The sequence below is a fragment of the Nyctereutes procyonoides genome, unplaced genomic scaffold (assembly GCF_905146905.1).
Source record: "Nyctereutes procyonoides isolate TBG_1078 unplaced genomic scaffold, NYPRO_anot_genome, whole genome shotgun sequence".
NCBI lineage: Eukaryota > Metazoa > Chordata > Mammalia > Carnivora > Canidae > Nyctereutes > Nyctereutes procyonoides.
The window spans coordinates 2982269-3000885 of record NW_026575122.1 but is presented as its reverse complement, the minus strand read 5'-3'; the positions used below and the strand labels follow the sequence as shown (position 1 = coordinate 3000885).

At 42.6% G+C, this 18617-nt stretch overlaps 1 protein-coding gene across 3 annotated transcripts in view; it reads left to right on the top strand.

The window, feature by feature from the left end:
* Positions 1–18617, top strand: part of KLHL2 (kelch like family member 2) — a 99878-nt gene that overhangs the window by 11099 nt on the left and 70162 nt on the right. For 2 of the 3 annotated variants that reach the window (XM_055336395.1, XM_055336396.1), the window contains 2 exons: positions 2237–2362; positions 14730–14836. In XM_055336395.1, the coding sequence (XP_055192370.1) occupies positions 2237–2362; positions 14730–14836 (233 nt within the window). Of the gene's footprint in view, positions 1–128; positions 324–2236; positions 2363–14729; positions 14837–18617 lie in introns of those variants that run through there. The other variant, XM_055336394.1, reaches the window with a different exon arrangement.

Genomic DNA, 18617 nt, shown 5'->3' with positions numbered 1-18617 from the left:
GCATCTACGGTTGAGGGTGGGGGTTACAGTGAGGTTTGAGCGCCTGAGTTTCATTGCTCCATGTACTTTCTATGTAATCAATGATCCCCACATTTCTATCCAGCTAAAGTTTTCTCTCCAACTCTAGACTCGGATATGCCAGTGTGATATCTTTACTTGGATGTCTGATAAGCAACATGTATGAAGACTAAGCCCTTGATCTTCCTACCCCCAAATCGGTTCCACCTGCAGCCTCGCTGGTCTCAATGAATGGAAACTCAATCCTTCCAGTTACTCAAGCCAGTTACTCAACTCAAGAAATTGTTCGGGTTTTCTTTGACACGGTACATGTATCCTGTCAACAAAGCTTGTTGGCACTACCTTTAAAATAAGCCAGAACCCAACCGTTTCTCATCACTGCTCCTACTGCCACTGCTACTCCCGTGCCCTGAGCCCCGTCATCCCCTACTGCGTTGCCCTCCTAAGTAGTTAGCCCTCTTTCATCTTTGCCCACGTGGACTATTCTCAACCAACAGCAAAGTGATCCTTTGAAAACGTCGGTTGGGTTGTATCAGTCTTCTGCAATGCCTCCCTCTTCCACTCGGGGTAAAAGCCAAAGTCCTTATAGCATCCTACAGGCCCTACATGATCTGCGCTTCTTTCTGCCCGCCCCCCCCCTCCCCCCCAGCCCCAGCCATGGTCTCAGAGATCCCGGAACACACCAAGCACGTACAGGCCTGTGCTATAGCTCTTCATTCCTTCTGGACGTTCTCTCCCCTAGTCCTCGTTCAAATCATACTTCTCAGTTGGGCTCTTGATGACCTGATGACCCTATTGACTAGTGCAAGTTGCAGCACTCCATACTCTTGCTCTCTGTACCCTGCTGTTTTTCTTGTATTCGTCACCCTTATTTTCTGATGTGCTTCCTGCTTCACTGGTGTGTTGTCTCCTCCCTGTCTCCCCTCTCCCCTGCTAGACTCCAAGCTCTTTGAGAAGAGGCGTCTTTTTTTGTTCATTGTTCACATATATTCCAAGTGCCCAGAACAGTGCTTGGTACATAGTTGGCACTCAGATATTTGCTGAATGAATTTGTGAGAGGTAATATTTTAAAAATGAACGATCCTTTCAAAATGGGCCAGGAAAGGAAGAAGTGGGAGGAGAAACGCATCAATAAATAATGCTTGCCTGTTTTTTGTGAGATATATACCGTATGATTTCTTTAGGCTTAATTTGGCATCCTGACTTTTTTTTTAATCTAATAGTTCTATTGAGATATAATTTACATGCCCTAAAATTCACCTATTAGAATTGTACAAGTCAGTGATTTTTAGTACATTTCTGGAGTTGTGCAGCCGTCTCTTCAAAAAGTTAGCAGTTAATCCGCCTTCCCGGCCGTGGCACCCTGATTTTATTTGTTAATTTTTTTTTTTTTTTGCCTCCGAGACTCAAAAGAATAATTTATACAGCAATACAGATCTAGCTCATGCTCTTAAAAATTTTGTTTAAATATGAAGTTAAGTATCATTGCTTAATGTAGGAAATGGTATTGAACATTAGTAAAAAGAATGAGCTCAAAGACTCAGAGTGACTCGAGTCTTACCCAGCTCTGCTATTTAGTTAACCAGATTATTTTTTGGCCTTCACCTTTTTATCCATTAAATGGGTATCATAATAGTAATGAGTTCACAGAGCTGTTGTGAAGATTAAGCAAATAATGCAAGTAAATGACTTAGCACTGTTGCCTCTGTTTAGCAAATACTCACTAAACTCTACCTAACATGATTAATTGTTGCAAAAGCAGGTCTGAGATATGTGGGGTAAATAACCTGGGCTGTGGAGAGCGAAATTCAAATCAGATTCTGAGGCTTTGAAGTTGGTGTAAAACATGATCCTGTCCCTGTCTTGTAAAATGCTTGTAAATAATATATGACTACAACGGATTGTTAAAAGCAGGTTAATTTCTAACAGAGGATCATTTTTCAGCATTTTTACTTCAAGTTGTCTGTTGAACCACTTTTACTGAATTTTCTGAGCTTTGACACTGTGGAAGTGATTACCCGCTTTTTTTGGTTAAAATCCTAGTGACCATCAGAAAATGTTCTGAATTTTTGTGTGTTGATCTTACATTGGGATACGCTGTATGAGTGTGGGAGACTCATTGTTATCTCTTGTAGGCTGATAAGCCTGGACTAAATTATCTGTAATAAGGCCTTTTCCGTTTATTTTTGTTTGTTTGTTTTGTTCTTTTTATGTACAGATGCACAAAGCAGGGTCATCAGAAGCCTCTCGATTCAAAAGATGATAATACTGAAAAACACTGCCCAGTGACAGTGAATCCTTGGCATATGAAGAAAGCTTTTAAAGTCATGAACGAATTAAGAAGGTATTGTTGCATTCACATACATGTAACCATGGGTCTCTTCCCTTTATTTTTCAGTTGTTTATAGTGAATATACTCTTTGTGCCTCATTGTTGCTTTGTGTGATACAGAGAACATTAAAAGCTTTTTCGGCAGGTGGTTTTTTTTTTTTTTTTTTTTTTTTTATGAGAAGCATGGGTAGTATAAGACTTCTGTGTCCCATATGGTAGCCATTAGCCATGTGTGGCTCGTCTGAATGGAGATGTTCTGTAAGTGGAAAATATATAATGGATTTCCAAGATTTAGTACAAAAAAAGAATGTAAAATGTTTTTTTAATATGTTTTAAGAATATCAATCGCATTTTGAAATGATAATATATGGGATATTTTGGGTTAAATAGATTATTGAAATTATTTTCCCTTGTTTCTTTTTTTTAATATGATTGCTACAGGATTTTGACATTCCGTTATGTTTTATATGACACATATATCCCATGTTTCTCTACCGGACAGCATTGGTCTAGGGTTTCTAACTTACCACCAAGAATATGGAAAGAAAATGTGACTTAGGTAGTGGTGGTCGTAGTGGTAGTAATTTTGAGGACTGGTACCTGCCCGTGGCTAAGGTAATTCTCAAGTATGTTGAGAATCATAATTTTGAGAATCACTGATAGGAAAGAAGCGACTTTAAACATTGATTGAGAGGCACTTGGGTGGCTCAGTCAGGTAACCGTCTGACTCCTGATTCGGGCCCAGGTCGTGATATCAGGGTTGTGAGATGGAGCTCCGCCCTGTGCTGGTGGTGGAGCTTGCTTAAGATTCTCTCCTCCTTTCTCTGCCCTTCCCCCCAAAAAAAAGCTGATGGATGCATGAGTAGCTTTTTTTTTTTTTTTTTAAAGAATTTATTTTTATTTTTTTTTAATTTTTATTTATTTATGATAGTCACACAGAATGAGAGAGAGAGGCAGAGACACAGGCAGAGGGAGAAGCCGGCTCCATGCACCGGGAGCCCGACGTGGGATTCGATCCCGGGTCTCCAGGATCGTGCCCCGGGCCAAAGGCAGGCGCTAAACCGCTGCGCCACCCAGGGATCCCCATGAGTAGCTTTTTAATTAAAAGACTAATGTATGTGGTAATAGTCTCGGTTTAGTTTTCTTAGCTGTTTGTGAAAGACATCCTCCCCTCCCCCCCATATATTTGAAAGCTTGGACTACAAAGAAGGGAATGACTTACACTTTTCCTTCAATCTGTCTATGCTATGTCTTTCCTAAAAGCCCATGCTTCGGGTCCATCATTTGTTTCTTCTTTACTTAAAGATTCAGCGAATATTTATCTTTTGGGTGCCGGAGATAGAATGGTGAGCAAAAACAGACATGTAGCTAATGGTTGAATGCAGGAAGCAGGCATTAATCAGAGAATTACACACATAATTTACTGTACATTTTAATGGTAATGCTACAAAGGAGGGCTGCCTGGTGCTGCGAAGGTGGATAGCAGCGGTCCGAACGGGCTTCCTTGGGAAAGTAGAAATAGTTGTGCTGAGATCCAAAGCAAAATAGAGGTAGAGAAATGAAGCCAGAATGGGGTGGGGGGGCAGGAAAGATTAGGGAACAGGGTTCCGGGCATGGGGAATGGCAGGCCCCAAGCCTGGTGGTAGGCGGGAGCTGGCCTTGTGGGAGGAACTGAGGGGCAGCTGGAGTGCAGACGGCCGGGTGGGGGAAGTTGGGGGGCCTCAGGCAAGAGAGAAGCCTGAGTGGGCAGGTAGGGCCCAGCAGACTTAGGGCCTTATACATTTTGGTCTTTATCAGGAGTTGTCATGGGAGGAAGCCACTGGAGACTTTTAAGCAGGGTAATGACATGATTAGATTTTCATTTTGAAAAGAACAGGGGCACCTGTGGCTCAGTGGTTGAGCATCTGCCTTCAGCCCAGGGTGTGATCCCAGGGCCCTGGGTCAGGTCCCGCATCAGGCTTCCAGGGAGCCTGCTTCTCCCTCTGCCCTCTCTCTCTCTCTCTCTCTCTCTCTCTCTCTCTCTCTGTCTGTGTGTCTCTCATGGATAAATAAATAAAATATATATTTTTTTTTAAAAAGAAAACATATTTGCTACCAGGTGGAAAGTGGTTTGGAGAGAGATTTGACTGTTACATATTTGACTTGCTTCCTAGTCCTGCTCTGATAGTATTTTTGTTTTTATTTTTATTTATTTACTTATTTTGCTAAAGACTTTGAGAGAGAGGACTCGTGCAAGGGGAAGGGCGGGGAGCAGCAGAGGGGGTAGGATAGGGACAAGCAGACTGTGGGCTAAGGGCAGGAACTAAGCTCAGAGAGTGAGGCAGGCCTTTCCCAGGACCCTGAAATCACGACCTGAGCTGAAACCAAGTCTGATGTTTATCTGACTGTGCTACCCAGGTGCCCCATTTTTTATTTTGATTTTTAATACTGATTATTTTCCCCCCAATTTTTGTTTAAATTCTAGTTAACATGCAGTGTAATGATGGCATTTTTAATAAATGTATTTTCATTTTAGTCTTTGGGCGAATGCAGATAGATAGTTGGGGTAATCCAGCAGGCCTGGCTGTGCTGTTTTAGTTTTTTAATTCCATCGTAACAGTAGTTATTAGAAGGTAAACTGCAGCGATTCCTAAATGCAACAGAAAGAAACGTAAGAACACAGTCTGGTCATATTAAGACTGCGGTTTTTAATGGCTTCTTTTTTCTTTGAAAAGTCCAGAAAGACTGGCTCCTCCTGGGCCTGTCCACATTTCCTCCCCCTCCCATGGGGCGCGGTCGCTGTGACCTTCCGCTGGTGGGTAGGTCTCTGTTGACCCAGGCCTGACTCACTAAACTTCAGGGAAGGCGACACCTTCTCCTGAGGTGGGTGACCCAGGTTTGGGGACGAACTCTTTGGCCTTGGGCCAGCTCTCTTACTTCCCCGAGCCTTAGCTGTAAAATGAGGGGCGTGGGCGGGATGGAGCGTAAGGTTGCTTCTCCAACATTCTCTGGGCCTGTGAGGTGCTCTCCTGCTGACCTGCGCGGCGGTGAGGGCCTTGCCTCATCCTGGCATCGTGCAGCGCCAGCCTCCCTGCACCTATTTGTCCCGTTTTGGGTGTGGACTGTATGGCTGTGAAACGGTACCTCCTCCTTTGTGTCGCACCGGGCACCCGTTTCGGGAGCTCATGTGTCACAGGCTGGTAGTTGATGCTGATGTGCAGAACAAAGAGCGACCTTTGAAAGGCCAGACAGAGGGTGTTGGCTCCCAGCCCTCTGACCGGGATTGTTTTAATACAGTCACAGACCGGTGGTGTTTTAAAAAATAAGCTCTCTTTGGAGCTCATCAGAACCATTTTGTTTGTTTGTTTTTCACATCATTCACTTCTCTCTTACCCCTTCTGGCCCTTTTGAGTAATTAAAAAAAAAAAAATCTCTGATGAGGCCTACTCCTTAAACAGCTGGAAATCTTTGATTTCCTGTCATTGCATCAACTTCCTGCCGCCAGGAAGGGGTAGCTGAGAGTGGTTTCCTGACTCCTGGGAAGGGGGAACTTCCTTGTTCTTACCACTCTGCCCTTGGGCCCTCACGTCTACCTCGTAGCATTGCAGCCAAACGAGAATGAGAGAGAGAGAGAGAGAGAGAGTGTGTGTTTACGAACCTGATGGAAGTAATAGATTTTTGGTTTTGTTTCTTTTTTAGACAAGAGGCCCAGATAGAGCTCCCTGTCCTGGCCCAGTACGAGCTTGCATAACGTAAAATTACTTGGTTTGAGAGCCCTGCAGTCACTCCTGAACAGTGTATTCCCCAAGTTTCTGTGAGCAGCTGGCTCTCCTCTGAGACCAGCAAGCAGGCCCCGGAAGGCGGAGTGGGGCCCCCGGACTTGGCCCGTCCCCGCGGGCGTCTGGATCCCCGCCGGAGCCGTCTGGGGAGGAGCGGGTGGTGGTGGTGGTGGTGGTGGTGGTGGTGGTGGTGGTGGGGCTGGTGGTGGAGGGTTGTGAGCCCAGGAGGGTGTGCGCAGGAGAACTCTAAGCAGCCACAGACGTGGTTTCTGCTGGGCCTGCTGGAGCATAGGATTGGCAGAGGAGAGGCGGTTCCTGGCCTGGGTTCCTGGCCTGGGTCAGGGCGTGAGCTAGGGAGCGGATAAGCAGAACTTGCTGGATAAAGCGAATCAAGAGTTCATGCTGCGGAGTCTGTGCAGAACAGGCTAGGAAGCAGGAGCAGGACAGACTCGTGCAGGCCTGAGTGGCGTGGTGCATTTGGACTCCATCCTGTGGGCAACGGGAATCGGGGAAGCTTTGGAAAAAGGGAGCAGCGCTGTAAGACTAATGATGTTGGAGGAGCAACCTGGCAGCGTAGTGAAAGGACGGGTCTTTTTAGCAACACGTCTCTGGCAGGAAATTCAGCTCTTTAAATTTCCCAAGCGTGAGTTGGCGGGGGTTGGAGTCTTTCTGAACACTAACATCTTCAGAATCAAATCAGTAGATCTTTACGGGGTGCTCGTTATGCACAACGCGCTGTGCTGGGTCTGTGGAGAAGACAAGCAGGCGAAATCTCGGACGTATGCTTTCTTTGAGAACGTCATGCTGTGGGCTTTTTGAGATGACCAAAGAAAGGAAATGTCAAGAGGTAGCATTTCGCCTTTAGAAAGTCTTAAACCGAAAAACTTCATTTTGAGGGTTATGGGATAAGACTGTATTTGAGCTTGAAAAATTTCAAGGGCTCTTAGTCGGGGCCCCCCTGTCACCAGTTCAGAAGAAGGAAAAGAATTTGATCCTTAAGTTCGGTTTAGGAGTTGAAGGTTTTCAGTAAGGATGAGTCGTGGGAAGCGATTCAAACGCGCCCCTATTCATCACATATAAGCCATAAATACTTACCGATTCAGTTATAGCAGCAGTTTTTACATTTCCAAAGAGAATTTAAACAAAAAAGCCTGAAGTTCTGTCTTAAAGGAGTGTTTATTGTAGTTTTTTTCCTCGGGGACTTCTAGACCTTGCGGATCCAGACCGCTAGTCGGATTGTGTTATCTGTTGTGCATCTATGAAAAGTTTGAGTTGTGGCTCTTCAGTTATTTGTATTCTGTTGCTTAGATGGCAGGTGAATCAAAGAACAAACTTAAGTGAGTCTGCCTTTCTCTTCATAGCTTTATATCTCTGTTTGTAAAAGAGATTTTTTTTTAAATTTTTTTATTTATTTATGATAGTCACACACAGAGAGAGAAAGAGAGGCAGAGACACAGGCAGAGGGAGAAGCAGGCTCCATGCACCGGGAGCCTGACGTGGGATTCGATCCCGGGTCTCCAGGATCGCGCCCTGGGCCAAAGGCAGGCGCCAAACTGCTGCGCCACCCAGGGATCCCTGTAAAAGAGATTTTAAATCACATAACGATGTGAATTTTTTTTTCCGATGTGAATTTTTTATTACTCTAATTAATATTTATTTTTTCCTGTGAAGAACTTCAGGTAGTGAGGTTCTTTTGCTTTCATGTTGTACTAGAGTAGACTGTAAAACATTCTTGGAAGGACAGAGCAGTTGGGAAGAGCCCCCAAGTCAAATAGACTCGTTTATTTAGAAAAATTTAAGGTGTAGTTTGAAGCTTCTTGTCTCATTTTAACTGGTAATCTTCCACAGTGTTTCTTAAGCACATGTGATTGGTCTCTCTTTTTTTTTTTTTTTAAAGATTTTATTTATTTATTCATGAGAGAGACAGAGAGAGAGAGAGAGAGGCAGAGACACAGGCAGAGGGAGAAGCAGGCTCCATGCAAGGAACCCAACATGGGACTTGATCCCGGGTCTCCAGGATCACACCCCGGGCTGAAGGCGGCGCCAAACCGCTGAGCCACCCGGGGTTGCCCTGATTGGTCTCTTTTTAAGGGGTGTTTATGGAGCATGGGTAGACTCATTGCACATTTCAAACATTATGAATAACGGGTAGTAGTGAGGTAGTTTACTAACCCGACTTTGTGTCTTTTCCCTTTCTCTGCGTTGTTGAACACCTACCACATGCGAGATGGTGTTCTGTTTCAGAGCTCTTAAATTAGAAAATCAGAAGATCTCACTCTGGCTTTTTTCTTTAAATTGTCATAGCCTAGCGTATCCCATGATTTAGCTCTCCAGTTAAAAAGAACATTTTATTTTATTTTATTTTATTTTATTTTATTTTATTTTATTTTATTTTAAACATTTTATTTATTTATTCATGAGAGACACACACACACACACAGAGAGAGAGAGAGAGAGAGAGGCAGAGACACAGGCAGAGGGAGAAGCAGGCTCCCCGCAGGGAGCCTGACACGGGACTTGATCCCGGGACTCCCGGATCGTGCCCTGGACCGAAGACAGGCGCTAAACTGCTGAGCCACCCAGGCTGTCCTAAAAAGAACCTTTTTTTTAAAAAAAAATATCTTTTATTATTATTTATTATTATTCATGAGAGACAGAGTGAGAGAGAGAGAGGCAGAGACAGGCAGAGGAAGAAGCAGGCTCCATGCAGGGAGCCCGACGTGGGACTCGATCCTAGGACTCCAGGATCACACCCTGGGCTCAAATGAAGGCAGATGCTCAACCACTGAGCCACCCGGGCTGCCCCTAAAAAGAACCTTTTAATGAGGAAGTTCCCTTTGTATACATCCTACATTTCTACCCCATAGTCAGGCTTTCGTTCGCATATTCAGAAATTCATCTCTGCATTACTCTCCCCCCCCTGAAATCCCACGCCTGCCTCATTTCTCTTTTCTCCCTCCCCACCAGCTTTCCTCTGTCCCTAATATCATCTTTCACTTTATTTCTAATCATCCTTTCCGTCTTCTGCTCTCAACTGTGACCACGTGTGCTTGTAGGTCGTCAGATCTGGAGATGTCTCCTTCCCTTCTCTGAGGTATTCGGTGACACGCTTTCCCCCACGTCTTCCTGTAGCTCCGTCTTGTCATGTTTCACGTCATTCTGCTGTCTCGATTCTATTTGAGAAGAATAATACCCTCTATTCTGGGACCCTTTCCTAGTTCCAGGCAGTTTCCAAGTCCCTGTAGTAGGTTTTCCGACCTTTCCAACTTGACGGCCACCACTTCCTGCTTCCTGTTTGAAAATCTCAGCAGGTGCAAATCTGTCGAGGGGGCCGTGCTATTTTTTAGGACTTTTACTGTGATGGTGAATCTTACTAAACCCAACATCTTAAGTTTTTTTCCCTGTGCCTAACTGCCACGGAAATTCAAATTCATATCCAAATCAAACTGTCACGGTTTTAAGAAGGAAAAGGAGACAGTTGGTGACACTCGTCACGGAGTTCTGTTGCTCTTCGGAGAGCATTGACATTAGAGCCAGATTGCATCTCCCTTGTCTGTTAAATGAAACTGTCAGTTATAGGAGGTTTGGTTAAATATGACTAAGTCAGCGGCCGGGAAGCCTTTCACCCTTAAATCAGCTCATCCCCTGGCCCGCCTCCCTTCGTGCCGAGCAGCCAGTGCTCCGTGATGCAGCCGTGCGCCCAGCAGCACCCACGTCTGGCTCACCCTCTGGTTCCTGCCCAGTTCTCAGTTTCCTTAGCGTCTCTCCTTCTTGCCTTGATTTCTGACCCCTTGCCTCGTTTCTTTTTATGTTTTGCTGTTGCTCCTTTATCCTAACAGCCGATGCTGTTGCAGAGATGGCTTTGGGCACGTTCCTGGCTGTGGGCTATGGTTTGCCGACAGCTCACCTCACCCGCCCGGTACTTCGGCCGTTACCCTGACTCCGCTCCATGGGGCAGGACCTCCTCCAAGTTTTCCCTGGCACCTGGGGAAGGAAGGTGGACGGGTGCCATGTGATCGCCTCACCTCCCCCACTTCCAGGAGAAAGTAAATTCTTGTTTCATGTGACTACTAATTATTTTTCACCTCTCAGAGCCGGTTGACATATTTTATTTTGAGAAGATATCACAACGGTGATAGGTTTTTCCAGTCTTAGGAATTTGGTCACTTTATATCAGAAAACTAAAGGCTGTCTTGGTATGTTTGGGCAGGTTTCATTGATTTTTTTTATTGGAGTTCAATTTGCCAACATATAGCATAACACCCAGTGCTCATCCCATCAAGTGCCCCCCAATTTTCAAAGCCGTCTCTTTCCTGAGAAGGACCAGTTTGCATGATGTTGTTTCATTTAGGAGATGGAGTGCCTTTCATTTTTCTGGGCAATTTGAGTTTTACATAAGGCCTGTATTTGCTCTTCTCCACGTTTGAGCTTAGAGACAACTTCTTTGCAAAGCGTCCTTCAGGTTGGACTTGGCCTCTCTTGTGCGTTCTCAAACACCCCACACCTGCCCCATCTTAAAAGCTATAGATTCCTTTTGCAATTAGCTACTAGCTTCCCTGTTTCTCCCCACTCAACTGTAAACTCCGTGCTTTCATGGACATTATCTTGTTAATGTAAATGCACATTGTGCTTGGTGCACCAGTAGCCACTCTGGATATTTGATGAATGAGAGAATAAATGCAAAATTTGCTAAATAGCAACTTTATTTGTCTGATTGTTCTGGAAGAGTCTTTCCTTCTACTGTTCATTCCCTCATTAGGTCTCAAGTAATAGGATTACAAACTCAGAGACGCACCATGTAGACTCTGGGTATGGGCTGCTATACAAATTGCTCTTATTTTTAGGTAAGGTAAAAATTGCCAGACTTTTCATTTATAGCTCACTCCTCCTCACCCAAAAGTTGTTCTACTTCTTATGAATGTGCACATTTGGAAAGAGGTAAGGGCCAGCCAGACTCAGACACACTGATTGGAAGATCAGAAGTTTGGTCAGATCTCTCTTATCTCTGAGCGCTCTTTTAAAATATGTTATTGCTGGAGACAAAGAGGTAAAAAATGAAGCACTAGCACTAAATATGTTATTGTTTTGGAATGTTTAGATTGTGTGTGACTTAACCCAGGGTGTGGCTGCATACTAACTTGGCAGTGTCATTACCTTGTTCGTTAGCTAACATCAGTTAATAAGCCGGAAGGCCAAGCTAATTATGTGACAACCAGCAGGTGTTATGCTAGATGGTTTCGATCAATGAGTAATTGAAATTGAAGCTAGATGTAATTAATTATGTGATTTGGGGGTGTTCAAGTGTAATTCCACTTAAGTTCCATCTTGAAACTAGAGCACTAAGAAGGATTTCCTACACAGAAGGAAAATAGGCATCAAGACGTATTCGACTCACCTTTGAGGGGTGTCCTAGTGCTCTGATCCTTATAGGAAAGCCTAGATGATCCCATCCTCCTCCTCTTTTTCTTTTTCTTTTTCTTTTTCTTTTTCTTTTTCTTTTTCTTTTTCTTTTTCTTCTTCTTAAGAGAGAAAGAATGAGAGGCAGGAGGAGACAGAGGGAGAAGTAGGCTTTCAGAGGAGTGGGGAGTCTGATGTAGGACTGGATCCCAGTACCCCAGGATCATGATCTGAGCTGAAGGCAGATGCTTAGTTGACTGAGCCACATGGACGCCCTGGAAGCCCAATGCTTGAGAGACTGTGTGCAACTCTGCTGACCCTCAACCCATCCTTCTCCTGCTCTTTGCTCGCCCTTCTCTCTCTCTCTGTCTACCTTTCTTCTGGTAGCTGCAGGAAGTCTCTTCTGACCCCTAATCTGATTTAAATGCTCCCCTATTCCCATAGCACCTTTTTGATGTTTTCCACTTTATCCTATAATCTTCGCATTGTCAGTCCTTTCTGCTAGACTCCTTAAGGGCAGAGATGATCTTGCAGTGCTTTGTTGAATTTGATTTTTTTTTAAACTGTTCTTGTAGAGTTAGTGCTAAAACCCCACTAAAATTATATGTAGCACTTCAAAAAATTTCTTTTGGTATATAGTATGTCAACTAATACATTGGTGTTACTTGATGTATACTTATTCCCTATTTTATTTGAGCTTTCACAGGTCTTGAAGCCATACAACTTTAGGAGATTTTGTGTGGTGGTTAAAGGCTTTGGAGCCAGACTCCATGGATTTGAATGCTGGCATTGCCACTAGTTGGGACTTAAGGCTGATTGTTCATCTTTTTTTTTTTTTTTAAAGATTTTATTTATTTATGAGAGACACACACACACAGAGGCAGAGACACAGGCAGAGGGAGAAGCAAGCTCCATGCAGGGAGCCGGACGTGGGAGTCGATCCCGGGTCTCCAGGATCACGCCCTGGGCCGAAGGCAGCGCTAAACTGCTGAACCACCCAGGCTGCCCTGAGGTTGTTCATCTTTAACCTTACTTCCCCAGCAACACATTTGGGGGTAAAAATTGTAAGAATACCAACTGCATAAGATTGTGGTGGGATCTAAATGAGATAATACATGCAGATAAAGCTCTTGCATAGTATTCTCCTAAAAACATCACTGACTTTTCCCACTCTGGTTACTTGTGAACCCATTGAATTCATGAAATTACAGAGTGGATTTATATTCTCCAAGCAGACAGTAGACTTTGTCAGTTTTTCACAGTGGAGGAATCACAAATGGGTGACCTTATGCCACCTTTGATGACTAATGTGGGACCTGCCCGGTCTCTCATACAACATTGTGAACCATACTTCAGTCTAAAGGGTCCCAGCAAGCTCATTAGCCATGAGGCCTGGAATGCATTTATCCCCCGTGCAGTGGGACTTCTTTTTTTTTATTTTTTCCTCAACTGGAGGGAAAGTAGATGCTAGTAGGGTCTCCAAAAACTTTTGAACTTTACAGAAACAAGTTTGTAAGCAGTGTGGAAAACCGGAGAACTTCAAGGACTTGGTAAAGCGCACGTGAAAATGTTGCTTGGGCGCTCCTAGGAAACTACAGAAGCAGACGGTCCACCCTTGTAGGAAGTAGAATAGTGGAGGAGGGGGCCAGGTGTGACCTGTGTGTGCTATACATATAAATTCAGTGCTTGGGTATTTGAGGCGTGGGAAGGACTTTTGGGTTCACCACACCTGTGTTAGTTATTAATGACACAACTTGGGGATCCCTGGGTGGCTCAGTGGTTTAGCATCTGCCTTCGGCCCAGGGCGTGATCCTGGAGTCCCAGGATCGAGTCCCACATTGGTCTCCTTGCACGGAGCCTGCTTCTCCCTCTGCCTGTGTCTCTACCTCTCTCTCTCATGAATAAATAAATAAAATCTTTAAAAAAAAATGACACAACTACCAGTAAGGTCGATTTTAGAGGTAGATCCTTCCTGCTTGTTCTGGAAGAAGCATCAGCACCACTTTTTGCCAAAAAGATACTCTGTGACATTCTTATTTAGCTGGAGAGTCTCATCCAGCAGCTTGTGTAGAATGTAAAAAATGTTCACCACATGGTTTTGAATGACTTAAAATGGATATTTCAGAATTGGAGGTATAATTATGTTTGCTGAATAATGGTTTGTTTTAAGGTAACAAAATGCTTTTTAATTTTGTATATGGTAATGTTTTTTTTTTTTTTTTTTTTTTAGCCGTGAGGAATGAGATAGTTTGCACTGGTAAAATGGTCTGATTAAGTGAAGCCTCGAATGTCTTCTATGCTGTTTAAATAGCAGGTGTAATTGAATATAATTTTACCTTTGCTTGATGACCCAGCATCATTTTAAGTATCTTTTTTTTTTTGGTACTTTGACCCAATTTGGTTTTCTGCATATGTTTTATTTTGCCTTCATCCTAATGTCAGACTGCCATCTGCTACTTCTGCTGATGTTCTTAATTCAAACGACCTCCCCTTTTATGATCCATTGATGGTTTGCTGCCAGTTATTTATTTTAGGTTGAGAAATCAATGATCAAATTGGGAAGGATTTCTCTATTAAACAAAGGCAAGATTCTGAGTGACGGCCCGATGCATGTCAGGCATCTGTCATGACTGTTTTCTATGTGCTTCATGTTTAGGAATTCTGTTTTATTTTTTTTTTAATTTTTTATTTATTTATGATAGTCACAGAGAGAGAGAAAAAGAGAGAGGCAGAGACATAGGCAGATGGAGAAGCAGGCTCCATGCATCGGGAGCCCGATGTGGGATTCGATCCCGGGTCTCCAGGATCGCGCCCTGGGCCAAAGGCAGGCGCAAAACCGCTGCGCCACCCAGGGATCCCCAGGAATTCTGTTTTAAAGGACGGCAGTTTTGTTTATTTTTTAAAAAAAGATTTCGGAGAGAGAGAATGCACAGGAGTAGGAGGGGCAGAGGGAGAGAGAGAGAGAGAGAGAATCTGAAGCAGACTCTGCTGAGTGCAGCGCCCGAAGTGGGGGATTGATCCCGGGACCCTGAGATCACGACCTGAGCCGAAACCAAGAGTCAGCCACTTAACCAGCTGTGCCACCCACATGCCCCAGAGGATGGCAGTTTTAAAAGCCTCAGCTTCGAAGGAGTGGGCTTTTACTATAATCTTTTTGCAAAGGACGTTCGATACATTGATTATTGGTATCATTAAATTGTTTTTCTCTCTCTGCTTTGTAAACAGTCAGAATTTGCTGTGTGATGTCACAATTGTGGCCGAAGACATGGAAATCTCTGCACATAGAGTGGTGCTGGCTGCCTGTAGTCCTTACTTTCATGCCATGTTTACAGGTATGAAATGTCTTAGTTATGAGTGTTTTTAAAATATATACAGATCTGGACTTTTCTTCCCACATTTTGTTTTCTTACTAACATTTTACTGTTAGGAAATTAAGTATCATAATGGAAGTAAGTGCTCTTCCTTTGTTTCAAATTCTTTTTCCTCATTGTTTCCCGTTTTTATAATCATGTTGTGTGTATGTGTATATTACGTTCACATAGTCACGATTTTATTCTCAGTTTTCCCCTTTATATTTATATTTACATATATTGGCTTAGTTTCCTTTCCTGCTATTTATAACAACTTTTGGCACTTTATTATTTTGGCAAAAGAAAAGCGTTTTTACTGTTTCCATTTTTAAAAATGCTTTTCACATATTCATGTATTCTTTATGAATAAAGAGATGTTTATTTAATATCCTTTGACTTGGGTATATATAAAAAAATAGGGTGAACACTTAGGTAACTGTAAAAATACATAGAATGATTTCAGTACTTCTGGGGAAAAAGTAGTTTATGCCCGTAACACTTAAAGTGCTTAACCTCATTCTTCTTTTCTTTTTTTTTTAAAGATTTTATTTATTTTAGAGCTAGAGAAAGAGAGTGAGCACACGAGCAGGAGGAGGAGCAGAGGCAGAGGGAGGAGTAGCCTCCTCCCTGAGCAGGTGCCTGACGTGGGGCTTGACCCCACGTCTCAGATCATGGCCTGAGCTGAAGTCAGACATGTAACTGACTGAGCCATCTAGGTTCTCTCTTAACCTCATTCTTAAAAAAAAAAATAAAATAAAAATAAAAAAAAAATAAAATTTAAACATGTATTGCGTTTAAATAAGAAATGAAGTCGTTATATGTTCCAACAGTGAGCTTATAATCTTAAGAACATTGATAGGACAAACAAAATACTTCTAAATACAAATGTAGTTATATAAAAAAGCACAAATACAAAGCTATTCATACTTTAAAAGTCATGACGTATTTCTTGTGCCTAAGATTTTGCTCAGATACTTCAAGGAATACAGAACAGTGTAAGCTTGCTTCCTGCCCCAGTAATGATATGCACACTTTAAATATGTAGTAGCATATGGACGATGTGGGTGCCCAAAGCATTGATGCTGCTGGTAAAGGCTGTGACGGGCAGCCTTGAGAGAAGGGGATCTGACATTTCCTGAAACCTGATGGGATTAAAGGCTTCACACAGATGAAGAGAAGAAGTGCAGCAGGCCATGTAAGGAGGATGAGCTTAGTGTTTTAGGAGTAGAGGGGTGCCTGGAGGCCCCTCAGTTTTCAGCCTGTTGCAGCCTTGCTGGTCCTGAACGGAGTTAAATAATCAAGAACGTGGGAAGGATAGCAGAGGGCTCTGAGCCAAGTTGGGAGGGTGCCTTTAGCTGCGGCCGATTTGAAAAGTCGAAACTGATGAAGTGGGACTGGTCAAATTTTTATGTCCTAGGATTCGTTTCAGTCTCACGGTTCACGTCTTATTTATTTCTCCTGGACAGTTTTCTCAACAGAGTCTCTAGGCTTGTGAGACGAGGGTTTGAGCTGGAATGTGTTGGCCTAATTTAGGAAGTCCCTAGTGGAGTGCTGTCCCCTGTAAGTGGCATTCTCTCACATGACACTGCGGTTGCTACCTCCTTGTTAGAAACTGTGGGAAACGCATGTCATCACTTTATGCTTCAGTTTCCCTGTCTGGAGAAGAGGGATGATCATATTACTCACTTCCTAGGATTTTGGTAAAAATTAAATTAGATCATACGTGTGAATTTCCTAGCATTTACTGGCACGTAGAAAATACAGAATTAATTTTTGGCAGTAATTATGGTTGTTTTTATTATTATTTTAATTGAAGAATAGCAGACACACACTGTTACATTAGTTTTAGGTATACAACATGGTGATTCAGCATTTCTGAATATTCCCTATGCTGTGACTTTTAGCCCTGTAACTTATTCATTCACTAACTAGAAGCCTGTATCCTCAACTTCCCTTCACCCATTTTGCCCACCCTGCCACTCTGTCTGCTGTGGTAACACGTTCTCTGTGTTTATGGGTCTGTTTCTGCTTATTTTGTGTTTTTGATTCCATATATAAGTACAATCTTATGATGTATGCCTTTGTCTGTCTGACTTATTTCACTAGCATGATATACTCTAGGTCCATCTATGATGGCTCAGATGCTGATCTCATTCATTTTTATTTATTTATTTATTTATTTATTTATTTATTTATTTATTTATTTATTTATTTATTTATATTTATTTATGATAGTCACACACAGAGAGAGAGAGAGAGAGGCAGAGACACAGGCAGAGGGAGAAGCAGGCTCCATGCACGGGAGCCTGACGTGGGATTCGATCTCGGGTCTCCAGGATCGCGCCCTGGGTCAAAGGCAGGCGCCAAACAGCTGCGCCACCCAGGGATCCCTCATTCATTTTTTTATAGTTGAATAATATTTTATATATGTACCAAATTCTTATTTTTTCCATTCATCTCTTGATTGCCATTTGGGTTGTTGCTTTCATATCTTGGGTATTATAAATAATGCTGCAAAAAACATAAAGGTAGATATATATTTTTCTAATTAATGTTTTTGATTTTATTGGGTAAATCCAAAATATATAAAGGACTTCTACAACTCAACACTAAAAAAAAACCAAATAATTCTCTTTTTTTTTTTAAGATTTTATTTATTTATTCATGAGAGACACAGAGAGAGGCAGAGACACAGGCAGAGGAAGAAGCAGGCTCCATGCAGGGAGCCTGATGTGGGACTCGATCCCGGGACTCCAGGATCATGCCCTGGGCTGAAGGTGGTGCTAAACCGCTGAGCCACCTGGGCTGCCCAAAACCATATAATTCAATTAAAAAATGGACAGGGGACCTAAACAGACATTTTTCCAAAGAAGACCAGTGATGGCCAACACACACATGAAATGTGATGGCCAGTAAACACGTGAAATTGTACTCAACATCATTAATCATCAAGGAAATGCAAATCACACCTGTCCAAGTGGCTGGAATCAAAAAGACAAGAAATAACAAGTGTTGGCAAAGATGTAGGAAAAAAAAAAAGAGCTTTTGTGCACTGCCGGTGGGAATGTAATTTGGTGTAGCCACTGTGGAAACCAGTATGGAAGTCCCTCAAAAAGTTACAAATAAGCATACCATATGATCCATCATTTTTCTTATACTTGAAATTTCTAAATGTCTTTATATTCTACAAGAGTAGAGTATTGAGGAAGCCTTAGACTATTTTTTTGATGACTGTTTTATTTTCCACAGAGTTACAGAAATATAGTGGTGAACTTAAAACTGCAACAGCAAGGTTAGTTTCCTTAGAGTCTCCAGTTTCCTTGAGCCTTAGATATCTAGAAACATGAATGTTGGATAGAGATGGTACATCTTGTTACACCTTTTCTTTCTTTTCTGTTTACTTTGTGATCTAAACCACATTTCATTTGCACTTTTTTTTTTTTTGTGGTCTGACAGTTCCCAACTCTTCATGTTTTAGCTGATACCCAATTTATGAATATGAAGGCTTTGCTTAATGATGGTAATGAGAGTCCCTGAAAATATTCTGATTCTATAAATATTCCTAGTTGTATCTCAGTTAACTGGTAGGTGGGTACTTGCAGTCCTACCTGTTTCTGACTGAGGATATACCTTCTCTATGTAGTCAAATTTCAGATTGTGATGTATGAAGGTAGATGCAAAATAAGGATACTATATTAATTTCTGATATATATAAAATGAATACCTCAATTGTGTTTTTTTTCACAACGTTTTTTTTTTTTTA